Source organism: Macaca thibetana, chromosome 4 (genome assembly GCF_024542745.1).
Source record: "Macaca thibetana thibetana isolate TM-01 chromosome 4, ASM2454274v1, whole genome shotgun sequence".
Classification (NCBI taxonomy): Eukaryota; Metazoa; Chordata; class Mammalia; order Primates; family Cercopithecidae; genus Macaca; species Macaca thibetana.
The window spans coordinates 37,597,617-37,613,770 of record NC_065581.1 but is presented as its reverse complement, the minus strand read 5'-3'; the positions used below and the strand labels follow the sequence as shown (position 1 = coordinate 37,613,770).

General features: G+C 50.7%; 1 protein-coding gene across 5 annotated transcripts in view; it reads left to right on the top strand.

The window, feature by feature from the left end:
- Positions 1–16,154, top strand: part of CPNE5 (copine 5) — a 97,291-nt gene that overhangs the window by 47,865 nt on the left and 33,272 nt on the right. For all 5 annotated transcript variants that reach the window (XM_050787631.1, XM_050787630.1, XM_050787626.1 and 2 more), the window contains 2 exons: positions 11,007–11,110; positions 14,883–14,987. In XM_050787631.1, coding sequence (XP_050643588.1) covers positions 11,007–11,110; positions 14,883–14,987 — 209 coding nt within the window. The remainder of the gene's footprint in view (positions 1–11,006; positions 11,111–14,882; positions 14,988–16,154) is intronic.

Here is a 16,154-nt window from a genome sequence, read left to right as displayed (position 1 = left end):
CTTCCAGTGGAAGAATAAGACACGTGAACACAGAATCGATAGTACAGGGCAGTATAGAGATGACCAAAGAAATTCATATGCAACTGCTCACCCTGGTTGCTCTGCTTATCTGTTTATCTCAGTGGATCTGAAGGCACTTGGCAGCGGGAATGAACCCTACCCAATGTGTACACCCGGGGCAGGACTCGGGGTGCAGTAGGCGTTCCTGAGGACCCATCACGAATATGTGGCTGAATGCTTAGAAAGCACAGACCTTGTGTTCAACACCGGGTCATGGACAAAACACACATGTCCGCTGAGGATCTGGATGCCACTGGAGTTCAGACAAGGGAGAGAATTCAGTTGCCCTGTGGAAGAGAGCTGTTGCAGCTCCCAGAGCCTCCGTTCTCCACCTGCAGCTTGGCGCTGATAGGGTTAAAGGAGTTCATGAATGTGAGTGTGTCTAACAGATGCCTAGGAAAGGGTGCATCCAAATTCCTTGAACCTAAATTCAGTGTTTCCCCAAGCTTCTAGCCCAGCTGGTGACTTTCTTACTAGTTTGTAACCAAATAAAGTCACATACATGAAAGCGCTTTGGAAATTCTAACGCTCTAGACAATGCTGGTGGCCGTTACTGGTCTAGCATTCCAGGGGTTGGTAAGCAGTCTTAGGTTTAATACTTATCAGGTATTAAATCCTCCTTCTTCCTCCTTCTTTCCCAGTCCTCCCTACTCCTTCACCCGGGGATGGCAGCCGTTTTCTTGATTTAAGCTCTTCCAGCACAAGGGGTCTATGTCGGAGGCAGGGAGCGCCCTCCCTTCTTCCTGAGATTGTCAGCTCCTTTGCTTCTGGGGCATCTTTAGCTGAGTTCTGTCTCTCCCTAGAATCCTTGCAAGGAAAAGAGACTAATTCCCAGCATCTGGCTGAATTAAAATAATTACATCTGAACAGCTTTGCTTCGTCTTTCCAGCTCAGCATTCAGTGGGAGGATCAAAGGAAGAGGGTGGGGTCTGAGAGATGATTTTTCACCAGAGCAGGGCTTCCTGCTCAAATGAATACATTTTGCCGAAGTAGACAAACCCTCTCTTCATCCATGGGGACGGCGTGGGCGGGTGGCAACCAGCAAAGGATGACAGTGGACTCCAGCATGTCACCAGCATAGTTTGACAGGTTATAGAAAAGCCTTGTTCATCTGGAATTTAAATGCCAAAGAAGTTCCCACAATCAGAATTTGATCCAAATACTATCGAATGGTACTTGATGTTGACAGTGATGAGGCTGGTCTCCCGAAGGGCCTTCTGAATCACCCAAGGTTCAGTTCTGCTCAGCAGTAAAGCGCTTGTTACTGCCTGTAATACTGGCCAACATTTTTTTACCGAGACTCTCTTATTTAGTCTTATTTGATTCTGACCGCAGGGCTGGGGGGCTGGGTAGGTGTGAGTGGCCCTGTTTTATGGATGCAGAGAAGTTAGTGGCCTGCCTAAGATTGCTGGGATTCTAGCTCAGGCCTTGGACTCCTAATCCTCAGTCTTTCCCTCACCCTGGGAGCCTCGAGCCCTCACGGTACAGGGAACAGTCACCAACCTTCTGTTCCTTGTGGGGCTATTGCCCTCAACAGGCAGGCTGGCTTTGAGCAGTGGAGGCTGGAGTTCACGCCTATAATCCCAGCACTTTGAGAGGCCGAGCAAGGCAGTAGAATAGCTTGAACTCAAGAGTTCCAGACCAGCCTGGACATCGCAGTGAGAACCCCCTGACCATCTCTACAAAAAAATATTTTTTTAATTAGCAGGGCGTGGTGGTACATGCCTGTGGTCCCAGCTACTCAGGAGGCTGGGGCAGGAGGGTCACTTGAGCTTGGGAGGTCACAGCTGCAGTGAACCATGATTGCACCACTGCACTGAAGCCTGGGGAACAGAGTGAGACCCTGTCAAAAAAAAAAAAAAAAAAAAAGTAGGGATTGTTGTCAATACAGAGGGTTGGATAGCTCTTTGCCCTTCACTTCCCAGCCCCTTGGTTCCCCCTAGAGACCTGTCAGCCACCCAGACCTGCCTTGCTCTGGAGTCAGGATAGTATGTCCATTCCACCTCCTAGTCAGGTCCCTCCACCCGACTGGCCGTCCCAGCCAGGATGGTGGTGGTGGTCATGGAGGAGGCAGTGATGGAGTGTGCCTCACCTCTCTCGAGCAAAGGGAGTTAGAACTTCACACCATAGTTGCCCCTCGAGTCCTCGCCACCCCTTAGGTATCACCAGCGTGCTCATGTATTCTTTCATTTCAGTTCAGGAAATATGCTTTGACTGAGTCCCTGCTCTCCCAGAATTTTTAGTTAGTGTGAGAGATGGAAATGCCAACCAGCAATCACATTAGAGCAGTGGTCCTTAGCCCTGTCAGATCCAGTGCCTCTTCTTACAACAACTATTTGATCACACTCTTGACTATCCTGAAGGAAAATGTGTAGATACAATGTAATATGTCAATATATAGAGACAGGTGGGAGAATGAGCCCTTCCAGTTACCTGGGGAAGATTGGTCCAGGCAGACAGAACAGCCTATGCAAAGGCCCTGGGGCAGGAGTGATGGATGATGAGTCAGAAAGATGAGACTGTAGGTGTTGATGGTGGGAGTCGGGGCCAGATTGTGTGGGACCTCAGAGCTGGGGAACTTAGCAGCCTGGATCCCAACACAATCAAAACTTTCACTGTTCCAAAGACAAGCTTCAGGGAGAGGCCAGTTTCTCTACCTGAGAGATGAGGGAAGAGGGAAGAGTCATGGAGAAAGAGAGATGAGAAGGAAAAGTCAAGTTAAGTGGGGGAGGTGGTGAAGGTTCTTTGAGACTCAGAAGTATGCAGGTTGATACATAGGAGAGACGTGTGTTGTGGCTGGGACTGATATGAGCATCCAGTGTAACCAGCATTCAAACATCACCCTTCTTAAGGTTAGTTTGAAATTTTTTGGTCTCAGAAATAATTTATCTGGCCTTAAAAACCAAAGCAAAACAAAAACATTTTTCCTGATGCTAAAAAAAAATAACATGTTCATTATGGACAAGTTGGAAAATACAGAAAAATATAAGTAGCATGGAAAAATCACTCAGAGATAATCACTGTTGACGTTTTGATGTGCTTCCTCCAAGGCTTTCTTTGAGTGTCCATGTACATAATTTTTCTTATAATTGATGTAATATAGTGTCTAGTTTTATAGCCTGCCTTTTCCTATATCATTATACATTTTTAGAAAACATGTAGTTAATAGCTACATGTTATTTCTCTATTGTATGGATGGGCTATAATTTATCAAAGCTGTTCTTTTTAGGAAACAATATAAACAATACTGTAGTGAACATCTTCATATCCAAATCATCCTGTTTTTCTTTTGAACTTCAGTTGACAGATTTTGGTTAGTATCCCAGAAACACAGGCTCAATGGGTGGGAGGGAAAACGGTCAATCTGGGGTTTTCAGCCTCTGAATGACCAAATCAACAGATGCACAACTGATTGGATTGTTTGGGAAGTCCGTCATTAATAAACAAAGAAAAGCCAGCTTGGCCTCAACATGGTTATTACAGTCGATGCATAAAGACAGGCCCAGCCTCTCAGACCAGCTTCTGTGCCCACCATCTGTGTATGAATAACCTCCGGCCTGTGGGGTGTTCGCTGACGTCCCAGGTTTCCTGCTTCTGCCGTCCTATCCCATGAGCCCAGCTCCAGCCTCTTCTTCCTAGAGGGTCCTACTCACAGAATCACCCCCAGCTCGCTCCTGGTATGTTTCCTCCTGCTGGAGTGCTGAATTTCAGAGTTGTGACTAATGATTCCTTTTCTTTTTCATTGATGTCTTATTTTTTTTCTGACTAAAAAAGATAATATGTTAATTCTAGGAGATTTGGAAAATCCAGCACATTTTAAGGAGAAGACAATAAATGTACTGTGGCCCCAACCATCTATCTAAAAGCGCTTTTTAATTTTTTTTTTTTTTTTTTTTTTGAGATGGAGCCTTGCTCTGTCACCCAGGCTGGAGTGCAGTGGCACGGTCTCGGCTCACCGCAACCTCCACCTCCTGTGTTAAAGCAGTTCTCCTGCCTCAGCCTCCCGAGTATCTGGGATTATAGGCGTACATCACCACACCTGGCTAATTTTTGTATTTTTAGTAGAGACGGGGTTTCACCATGTTGGCCCGGGCTGGTTTTGAACTCCTGGCCTCAAGTGATCCGCCCTCCTCGGCCTCCCAAAGTGCTGGGATTACAGGCGTGAGCCACAGCGCCCGGCCTACATTTTTTAAATTGTTATTTTTTTAGAGATGGAGGTCTCACTATGTTGCCCAGGCTGGTCTCAAACTCCTGGCCTCAAGTCATACTACCGTCTCAGCCTTCTGAGTAGCTCGGATTCCAGGTTTGAGCCACTGTTCCTGGCTTTAAAGGTGCTTCTTAGGGCATGTAAGTTGTAGGGCACGGTGATTAAGAACTTGGGCTTTGGATCCAGACCAAAAGCCACTGCTTACTCCCTGTGTGACCCTGGCCTTTTCTGTGCCTCTGCTTCACTTATAAAATGTCTTCATTTAAAATTTTGGTATAGCTTTTGCATTGATTTTGATTTTTTAAATGTCACATTAAAAAATTTTTTTTGATGACTGAGATTTTGGGCCCCCTTTAAATTTGACACTCACCTCATACTTGTTCTGAATCTGGAAGCTGCCAGTGAGACCCAACAGCCTTCTTCTGTTCTCCTCCTGCTGGGGGTTGCTGCCCTGTCTCCAGCCTTCAGCTCACCTGCTAACTCCCCCCTCCCCCCGGCCTGACCTCTAACCTTCATAGCCCTCTTCAGGGCAGGGAGGGCTAAGGTGCCAGAGCAGGCCTGGCCGCCCTGGAGAGCAAGGCTGTTTGCTATCATCTCCCCAGCAGCCCCATTAACATATGGAGAGATGCAAATGGAGGCAATCCTGATGTTTTCGAAGAACTTAATATGTTTTTTAAAAAGTTAGGGTGAAAGACAGAAATTGCAGGAAATTATATATTGCAGGAGCTGCTTTATCTTCTCTGTGATTGATTCCAGTGATGCTTCTGGTGGGAATGGAGTTTCTTTTTTTCTTTTTCTTTCTTTTTTTCCCCTCTCTCTCTCTCTCTTTGTTTTTGAGATGGAGTCGCCCAGGCTGGAGTACAGTGGCCTGATCATGGCTCACTGCAGCCTCCACCTCTCGGGCTCAATCCTTCCACCTCAGCCTCCTGAGTAGCTGGGACTACAGGCGCACACCACCACACCTGGCTATTTTTATGTATTTTTAGTAGAGATGGGGTTTCACCATGTTGTCCAGGCTGGTCTCGAAATCCTGGGCTCAGGTAATCCTCCCACCTCGGCCTCCCAAAGTGCTGAGACTACAGTTGTGCACCATCATGCCTGGCCAAGGGGATGGCATTTCATGAGATCAGAGAGCATGGCTCTCAGACTGAGGCTGTCAAACAGCTGAACCTCTGACCCTCAGCCAGAATTTGCTGCTCTGTTATCCTGCTGGTCCTGTCCATCTTATTGCCACTTTCTCCAGCCTCTTCTTGGGTTCACACCTATGTCAAGGGGTTGAACTATTCACAAGCTCCCACTTGTTTCTGTGACTGTTGACGAAAGGCAGAGAGACCTTCCAAAGCGCAGCCCCCAGGCGGTTAGTTACATACTCTTTGTCTCAAGGACTTCCCTGTGGCATGGGTACCCATGAGGGAGGAAGTTTGCCTTCGTTTCAGTCTAGAAATTTCTCTGAAGGTCTGTTTTATCCCCCACGGATTCTACAATGGTGCAACAACACAGATGATCACAGTGGGCTTCTGGCAAATGTTCCTGAGCCTAGATTGTGTTAGGGAGGGCAGATAAGGCTAAGGAACAAAATCAGCCGCCAACCCCCAGCAATGCCTCACTTATCTGCCATCAGGGTTAGGGGGAGAAAGTGTGGCACACTGGCCAATTTTTCCAGTTAGCTGAGTTTCAGAGCCAGTCTTTTTTTTTTTTTTAACTAGTTTGCACAGAGGCCTTTCTAAAATGGATTTCACACTTCTCTGACTTCTCAAACTGAGATTAGAACGTAATTAAACTTATCTTGATGATTTGAGGTCATCATTTGGAATCTCAGTTATTAATCTTTGGAGCCAGACTGTCTTGTTCTCATTTCAGCGCCTCTTACTAGCTGTGTGCCTTCAAGCAAGGGTGTTAACCTCTCTGTGCTTTGGTTTCCTCATCTTTAAAATGGGAATAATAGCCAGGTGTGGTGGCTCATGTCTGTAATTCCAGCACTTTGGGAGGCTGAAGTGGGCAGATCGCTTGACCTCAGGAGTTCAAGACCAGCCTGGGCAACATAACAAGACCCTGTCTCTGCAAAAAAATTTAAAAATCTAGCTGGGCATGGGGCATGGTGGCACACATCTGTGGTCCCAGCTTCTCAGGAGGCTAAGGCAGGGGGATCGCTTGAGCCCAGGAGGTTGAGGCTGTGGTGAGCAGAGAGCACACCACTGCACTCCAGCCTGGGTGACAGAGAGAGAGAGAGAGACCCTGTCTGAAAAACAAAACAGGAATAACAACAGTGCCTCCCTCATAGGGTTGTTGAAAGGATTCAGTGAATTAATACATATAACATTATATCTACCTACTATAGCACGTACTAGGTAGAACCATTTTTTTTTTTTTTTTTTTTACTTTTATTGCAAGTTCAGGGGTATATGTACAGGTTTGTTATGTAGGCTAACTTGTGTTATGGGGGTTTGTTGTGCAGATTATTCCATCACCCAGGTATTAAGCCTAGTACCCATTAGTTATTTTTCCTGATCCTCTCCTTCCTCCCACCCTCCACCATCCGATGGGCCCCAGTGTGTGTTGCTCCCCTCCGTGTGTCTTTGTGGGTAGACCCATGTGATATTGCCGTTTTCATAGGCAAACAACAGCTGATTATGGGCAGTTTCACACGGTTCACCCCAGTATGAGGTGGCACTCTGCAAGTGTTACCTCCTGCTCTGTGTGAGGCACTGTGGACCAGGATGTGACACAGGCCATCTCTTTTCGCCTTCTCCACAGGCTTACAAGGGGGCGCTATTCTTAGATGGCAGAGCTAGGATTCCAACCAGGTGGCCGTTGGCTCGTTTTTGCTGTTTTTGTGTGTGTGTGTGTGTGTGTGTGTGTGTGTGTGTGTTTGTTTTTATTTTATTATTTGAGACAGTCTCCCTCTTGTTGCCCAGGCTGGAGTGTAGTCGCGCGATCTCGGCTCACTGCAACCTCCATCTCCCAGGTTCTAGCGATTCTCCTGCCTCAGCCTCCCGAGTAGCTGGGACTACAGGCATGAGCCACCATGCCTGGCTAATTTTTGTATTTTTAGTAGAGACAGGGTTTTGCCATATTGGCCAGGCTGGTCTCAAACTCCTGAGCTCAAGTGATCCATCCGCCTCGGCCTCCCAAAGTGCTGGGATTACAGGCATGAGCCACCGCGCCCCCCGCCCTTTGTGCTGTTTTTGGCCATCGGGTGCTAGGCTTAGACAGCAGCCCTCCCAATGGAGCACTGAATGTCCCTGGAACTTACGGCCTGTCAAGTTCTTTTATTCTTTTCTAATATTTCTCCCCCATTCGTGATCTCACAGGGACTAAGGGGTTCCTAGGAAGCAAAACTAAGTGCTGTTGCCTCTGGGTTTTGTGGCCTCTATTTTGGTTGTTCCAAGTGTATGCATTTTTTTTTTTTTTTTGAGACGGAGTCTCGCTGTGTCACCCAGGCTGGAGTGCAGTGGCCCGATCTCGGCTCACTGCAAGCTCCGCCTCCCGGGTTCACGCCATTCTCCTGCCTCAGCCTCCGAGTAGCTGGGACTACAGGCGCCCGCCACCACGCCCGGCTAGTTTTTTGTATTTTTAGTAGAGATGGGGTTTCACCATGTTAGCCAGGATGGTCTCGATCTCCTGACTTCGTGATCCACCCGCCTCGGCCTCCCAAAGTACTGGGATTACAGGCTTGAGCCACCGCGCCTGGCCCTAAGTGTATGCATTTTATAGTCAGCCAGTGCAGGCTGAACAGGTCCTGGGTGGTTTGCCTGTGTTTATTCAGGTAAGATTGTCACTCAGGCGACCTCCAGATTCGTGCGAGGTCACAAAGCCTGGCCGGGGCTGGGAAGGCTGGGGGGGATCCTGGCTTTCCTCACTGTCCCCTGAGTGTCAGTGCTCCCCACAAGAGATGGCTATTTCAATGTTCCCCATGTGGCATCAACTGCTCAGCTTAAAAGGATCGTGGTGGTCATCCCATTCCACACTCCACAGACGAAGAGACTGAGGCTCCGAGAGCTCGGGTGACCTGCTCAAGGCTATGCAGAGCCAGGACTGGAGCTCTGAACTCTGAGTTCCTTGCTGGGGCCATCGCCGCTGCTCTCCTGGGCAGAATCTGGGCCTCTTGGTGCTTTTCTGATGCCACTGCGGGTCACCTCTGTGGGAAGGAGACAGGGCCAGCTTCACAGGCGCGTGGCCTGTGTAGTCACACGGGGACCTGTGCTTGGTTTCATGCTTTGCTGTCACTATCTTGAATCTCCTGATTGTTTTTGAACAGAGGGCCCCTCATTTTCCCTTTGCACCAGGCCCCCCAATTTATATAGCCAGCAAGTCGCTCATCAAGTCCTGGGCCATGTTCCTTTCCCAGGCCATGGATGGGGCTCTCTAGGGGGGCATTTAAAGTGCTCCTTCCATCCAGCATGGGACGGGATTCGAATTTTCTCCTGAGGAGGGTGTGCCTACCCTGCTGCTTTAGAAGCCTAGAGATTTTTCTGGAGGGATAAGAGTGAAAACTCTGAAATCTGACCGTCTGAGTTACGCACTCTAGGACTTTGGGTATATGATTTAACCTCTAAAAACCTCAGTTTCTTCATCTGTAAAATAGGGAAACAAGAGTTATTTTGTATGGTTGTATAAAGTACGAAGGCTTAACACAGGTCCTAGCATCTAGTTAAGTGCTCAGTAAGGCAGCTATTCTTTTATTCCAGGCCTGAGGTCCTAGATTTCTCTGGAGGCTCAGGGATTCTTGGAGCTTCTAGGGCCTTGGAAGCCCCCAATCCAGCTTCCTTCTCCCTGTCTGGTGGGCGATGATGAGAGGCATAATACAAGCCATCATTACCTGGGCATCTCCTTGGGCAGGTCATTCTGTCTCCAGCACCACCCGTCCTTACAGCCTCTTCCCCATCCCAGTGTAACGGGAATGCAGCCCCTCCCTGCCCACACAAGTCCAGAGTCTGAAGAAATCAGCGGATTCTAAAGAAAGCAGAGAAGTGGTGGAATGTAATTTGTTCTCTCTCAGCGGGGCAGAGTGGCATACTGGAAGAGGCATGACTTTGAAATTAGTTTATTTATGTGTAAATTTTCTGCTTTACCAGTTACCAGCTGGTGATCTCGGGCAAGTCACCTAACTTCTCCAACCTCCAGCTTCCTCATTTGTGAAAAGTAACAAAGGATTATTTTGAGGACTAAATATGATAAGGGGTATGAAGTGCTGAGCTCAGTGACTGTCCTACACAGACGGCATCTAATAAATGTTGAATGAGTGAGTGAGTGAATGAATGAAGGGAGGCTGTGTTTGTTGTCATCAGATGTCCCTGAGGGAAGGCATGTGAGGTGTTGGAGGTGGGAGTGAGGCAGGGACAGAGGTCACACACACTGTGACTGGGTGGGGGAACAGGTGTTCAAATAATAATAGCTCACACGCACACAGCGCTGTACTCCTATGAACTCATTTTATCCTCATGAGCCTATGAGAAAGGCACTGCCATTACCCCCATTTTACAGATAGGGAAACTGAGCACAGAGAGGGTGAATAACTTGCCTTAAGTCATGCAGCTAAGGAGGAATGGGACTGGGACTGAAGCAGGCAGCCTGGCTCCAGCAGCCATATTCCTAACCACCGTAGCCACCGCTCAGTCTTGTCACTGAGAACTTCGACCTCATGGGAGCTGCGTCTTCTTCTCTGCCACTGTTTTGGTCCTCACTGGGCTATGGGTCAGCCTTCTCAAGGCACTCCCCCTCATTAAGAGGAAGGGGGATGTGTGAGGGAACAGAGTGACCCCAAGAGTAGGGCAAGTCCTGGCGTCTGGACACCAGAGCCCTGAGCTTAGCCGGTTCGAAGCCAATTTGTCAGGATGCAGAGTTTTCAAATTGCAGAGGCCACACAGGAGGGGTGAAGGGGACGACGGGGACATCTCTTCCCAATGCCCCATTGGCCCCAGCAAGCTGAGGGACTGAGGGGTCCGGAGATCCGCACCAGGGCCCGGACACCTTCTGTGTGTGTTGGGTCAGCTGGGGCAGGGGGCAGGGCTGGGGACTCAGCCGGTGGGCTCTGCTTGGTGAACTTGGGGAAGCCACTCCCTGCTCTGAGCCTTTGGCTTCTTAGCTGTGAAACGGGCCACAGACCCCACTGTATCTACCTGAGAGCACTGGGTGAGCCTCCTATGAGCTGGTGGGTGTGAAAGTGATGCTGAAACTCGAACTTCCTCCAGGAACCACATATGGGTGTGAGGCGGTGAGGCAATGTGGCCAGAGAGAGGGCTTTGGGGCTTGCAGATCAAGCTCAGACTGGCCTTGGGTTTGCTCTGTCACCTTTCCAAGCCACTCAGTGAAAGTGTCATGAAACCATGTGTGTTCACATCTATCGAGGGGTTGCCACGTGCCTCACTCTGCCACGTACGTCACACCCTTGATCTCATTTAGTCCTCATGACAACCCCGCAAGATGTGTGCTATCATCAGCCCCATGTTTCAGAGGGGAAACTGAGGCTCCAAGAGGTCACCTACCTTGCCCTAGTTCACACAGAGAACGTGGCAGAGCTAGGATTCAAACTGAGGCAGCTGTGGACTCCACATGCTTCCCCACCCAAGTGGTCTGCTAGGCCTGCTGGGGGGCTGTCTGAGGATGGAATAAGGGCCTGGCACTTAGTCAGTGCATTCCAACCAGGGCTGGTGCCTGGACTCCTCATGCTTGCCAGGGTCCGGGAGCTGTGCTTCCACATTCTCCTGCCTCACACCCTGTTCTCCCTCCCTCCCACCAGGACGTCGCCACCATGCAGTTCTGTGCCAACAAGCTGGACAAGAAAGATTTCTTTGGGAAATCTGACCCCTTCTTGGTATTCTACAGAAGCAATGAGGATGGAACGTGAGTTTTCTGGTGGCACTTGTGCACTGTGCCTTCTTGTCCCTTCTGGAGTCAAGGATGGACGGGTGGTGGTGACTTACCGGGCAGGGTGGCTTGGGCTCATCTCCTGCTCTAGAGAGGGCAAGGGCTCCAGGTGGAAGTCCAGGACGCCAGGGTAGTGCCCTGGGCAACTAGGTGTGGTCAGTGGGAGGTCGGGGCAGCCTCTAAGCTAGCGGTGCCATTCTGTAGGTCTCAGCGTAGTACTGAGTGGTGGGGGCTAGGTATTTGGAGGGTGGGGGACTAGGCAAAAACAGGGCTAAGGCAGGAATAGGGGGCCAGTCCCTCATGGGAAACCTCTGATAGCTCCTTCATTCTACACAAATCAGCTCCTATCTCCAAGCCCAGCCCCCTGTCCCCACAGCCCTCTGAGCAGCCCCCAGCCTGGCCCCCCACTACTGCCCACACAACAGGGCCAGTCTGGACCCTTTCCCCTGCCTGGCCCCACACAGGCTTCATTTGAAACTCCAGACTTTGAAGCCCCTGTTTCCTCCTCTCTTCTCCCTAATCTAGAAGCCACCCACAATAAGATGGAAGCGTACACAACATGTTGGCAAATGTAGGTCAGCAATATATGCCGGGAGACAGATTCTGGGTGGAAGGTCTGGGGACCTAGGTCCTCCCCAGCAGCCTGTTGTGTGACCCTAGGCAAGTGAAGACCCCTCTCTGGGCCTGTTTTCTCATCCAGTTGGATTACGTGGTCGCCACGGTCTCTTTAAGCACCACAATTCTGGCAGGCTGTGGCCACTTACAGGCTGGATTCTGCAGAATGAGGAAGCGATGGGGCCAGGGAGGTTAATTAGAGAAGCGCTGCTGGAGAAGGGAAACTTGGAAGCGGGTTTTGAAGGAGAGGAAGAAAATGGGTCCCCGCCTTGGGGGTGGGGGGAGCAGGGAAGAATAAAGGGCTAGAGAGGGGAGAAACGTTTGGGCAAAGCAAGTGTGCCCGGAGGGCAGAAAGACCTTCCCCCCAATTCCCCTTGAAATTTTGTGTGTGTGTGTGTGTGTGTGTGTGTGTGTGTGTGTGTGTGTGTGTGTGTGTGTGTGTGTGTGTGGTGGGGGGGCAGGGGAGTGGCGAGGAGGAGGTGTGTTTCAGTTCAAGGGAAAACTGATTTAAAAATCAGTTTTCCTGAACGTACAAAACAAGGGAAATTAGGTATGATCATTTGCATGACAAAAGGATTCTTTGTCTCACCAAAGGACTCCCAGAAGGATTTCTTTAAATAATTCTGTTGACTTTGACTTGACTTGACTTGATTGGGGGAGGAAAAGGCCTGCATATTGTTCTGGGCATCCACACAGGTCTCCTCCAGAGAGGCAGAGCCAGGGTCAAGCTGGGCTTGTCTGGCTGAGGCCGGCTGGGAGGAGGAGAGGGATTTGGGAGCAGGAGAGGGGTGCACTGCAAGGGGTGTTTGGGAAAGATTGCTCTAGCAGAGTGATGTGTAGGATGGGTGGGGAGGGTGCGGGGAAAGGGAGAGCCTTGTGACTGACATGGTGAACAGGTGGGAGGTGCTACCAGCTCCCACCCTGGATCTGTGCCGTGGAAATGCAGGGGAAGGAAGTGGGGAGGGGAGGAAGGGGGCAAAAGGACAATGAGGGGACCTCAGTCGGCCGGACTTGGATGGGGACCGAAGTCAGAGCTCTCTCCCTGGCAGTGGAGCCAAGGGAACCCAGAGTGCTTGCAGAGCAGCCGGGGAGCTGGTGGATCAGACCGGGGAGGTTGTGGGAGTTTATTTGGGGCAAGTTTCATTCCAAGTGTGAACTGGAGCATTCCGGGGGCAAGGAGAAACTGATCCCTCACGGGGATCCCGTGGGGGCACTGAAGAAACTGATCCGGAGGCCCGCCTAGAGGTGGGCCAGTATCCGGCCCCTGTGAAAAGGCAATGGCTGCGCTGGTGAGAACAGAGTGGTCACTGAGGGTCTGCGGGGAGAAGACTGGAAGGCCTGTAGAGACACCCCCAGTTAGGAAGAAGGTCAGTGAGGGAGCCAGGAGAGGGAAGTGTCACACTAGCCACAGGAGGAGGGAGAAGGCAAGGGGGCACCTGCTGTGCCCCTGGAGCTGCACTTAGAACACCTGGTCAAGCCTGGCTCTCAAGTGAGAGGAGGGAAAGGGAGAAGTCAGTGGTTCCAGAGGTGGGAGGCTCCAGAGGGCCCACAGGGGTCTGTGTGATGGTCGGGGGGTAGTATTTGGAGCCCAGCAGGGCTTCTGCACAGTATCATCCTCTCTCCCTCCAGGACCACCCATTCCCTACTCCTTGTTGTCCCTCCAGCTCTCCTCCCCCCACTGCCCCAGGCTCCTCTTCCTGCCTCACCTGCCTGCCCCAGCCCTGGGCAGCTGTGGCCCCTCCTGCTCCCATCTCCATTCCCATCCTCGCCACCAGCTCTGGGATGTGTGGGGAGGTCTCCCACATGCATCTCCACACTCCAGTGGGTGGGCGAGAAGGAGCAGAGAAGAGAAATGCTAAGCCATGGTGACAGAATGACATTTTGACTTGAAAATTGCCAGAGAAGAAATGACACCGGCTGTGTGGGTATGGGCGGAGCCCAGGCACTTATTCAGCTGACCTTTCCAACCAGGGATGTAGCTGGGGCTGGTGGTGGGAGATCTCAGAGAGACGCCCCTGCCCCTGGCTCAGCCCTGGCAGTGGCTGCCCATCCATGTGGCAGGGCTGGCTTCCAGGATGGGGCCAGCCAAGCATGGCGTGGGGCGTGGGCAGGGACACCAGATTAGGGCCCATCTGGGATAAGTCAATTCTGTACTTTTAGTTTGCAAAGCGGGTTCATGGATTCAGACGGGAAAAGCAGAAAGGGTCTTAGAGCTCATCTAAGTCAGGGGCTTTAATTTCATTGGACTGACACACCAGTGAAAGCTATGGAAACTCGCCCCCAGAAATGCATTGATTCATTTGTAAAGAATTATTGAATACCTACGAAGTGCCAGGCACTGTTCTAGGCACTAGGGATGTGCCAGTGATCAAAAAAGACAAAAATCCTTGCTCTTATGGAGCTTACATTTTAGTGACGGATCATGAGCAGAATAAATAAGGAAAAAATAGACTATATCAAAATGTCAAATGGTGACAAATGAAGTAGAAAAAAAAAAGTCTGGGAGGAGTCTAGGGGATGTGACAGGCAGGAGACCAGGCAGCTGTCAATTTTAGATATGGTAGTCAGGGAGGGTTTTGTGGAGATGGTGTTTGAAGGTAGTGAGGAGTGAGTCATAAAGATGGAAATGGGGGAGAGAATATTCCAGGCCAGGGGAGCAGCAGGCACAAACAACCCATACACCTAATTTCTCCCAGTGTTTCCGGGATTCACAGACCCCTAAAATTCATCTGCTCATCCTTCTGTGGATTGCAGATGGAGAATCTTTGATAGAAGGTAACTGCCTGGGTTTACAGGTGAGGAGCTGGAGGCCCAGAGAGGAGAGAGCTTGCTCAAGGTCACACAGTGAGGTGGCCCCAGAGTAGGGGCTAGAACCCAGGGCTCCGGACACCCTGGGATTTGTCCCCACCTCCAGGTCCTTGCCTGGTACAGGAACCCTTTCTGCAGCATCACCAGCAGATGGCCAACTAGTATCAGCTTGGCTCCTGTTGGTGACGGGCAGCTCATCACCTTTTGAAGCCATCATTTCCATCGTCTGGGAACCAGAGATGTGAACCAGTTGACTGCTCTGTTGACCTGCATTCACCTCCCTTGGTTTGGGCCTGACAGCCTTCCCTCTCTTCTTCCTCACCAGGTTCACCATTTGCCACAAAACGGAGGTCATGAAGAACACCCTAAATCCAGTCTGGCAAACTTTCTCCATTCCCGTGAGAGCCCTCTGCAACGGTGACTATGATCGGTGAGATGAGAAAATGTCCCTGCTTTTTCCCTTCTGCTCTGGGCCCGCCCCAAGCACAAGTGAGGGAGGCCTCGTTCATATCAACATGGTCAGTCCCGTCAGCAGGAACCAGGCCTTCTGGAGCTGTGCAGTGGGGGATGCCCTGCACAGGCTGGGGCTTGGTGAGCCTCTCCACTCTTCCCCTGCTGCACCCGGCAATGTCTGCCTCTTCACAGCCTCACAGATCCTCCTCTCCCCACCCGCCCCACCTCTTTCCCCTCTGTCTGGCATCCCCACGGGTGGGAAACTCCCAAGGCTAGGGGGATGGGAAGTGCCAATGATTCCAGGGAAACCCAGATGGGTGCCCCGGGTGCCCAGGCCTGGAGCTCAGCAGCTTGTCTTTTCATTGTTCCCAGTGGAGGAGCAGATGGCAGCAGGGAAGCAGGGTGTTGATGCAGACAGAGGCAGCTGGTCCCAACTCCTGGCCAACAGACTGGGGAGTCAAGATCCCAGGGATACATCCTGCCAGCCTAATTGCCATAAACAAACGGGGTAGGGGTGGAATGCAAACAGCTCCTGGGATTTCTTTCTCTTTTTTGGACAGGGTCTCGCTCAGTCACCCAGGCTGCAGTGCAGTGGCAGTGGCGCCATCACAGCCCACTGCAGCCTGGACCTCCCAGGCTCAAGCGATCCTCTCATCTCCGCCTCCTGAATATAGTTGGGACTACAGGCACCTACCACCAAGCCCAGCAATTTTTTTTTTCCAGTACAGACTAGTTTCACCATGTTGTCCAAGCTGATCTCAAACTCCTGAGCTCAAGCAGTGCACCCGCCTCTGCCTCCCAAAGTGCTGGGAATACAGGTGTGAGCCACCATGCCTGGCAGATTTTTTTTGTTTTTTAATTGAGATGGGATCTCACTCTTTCACCCAGGCTGGAGTGCAGTGGCACAATTTCAGCTCACTGCAGCCTCCGCCTCCCGGGCTTAAGCAATCCTCCCGCCTCAGTCTCCCGAGTAGCTGGTACCACAACCATGCACCACCACGCCCAGCTAATTTTTTGTGTTTTTGGTGGAGATGGAGTTTCGCCATGTTGCCCAGGCTAGATTTTTTGTTTTAACATATGCCCACTCTTATTACATGTTGGCTATCATCTTCATCACCATTTAAGCGTAGATTGTGGAGTGTGG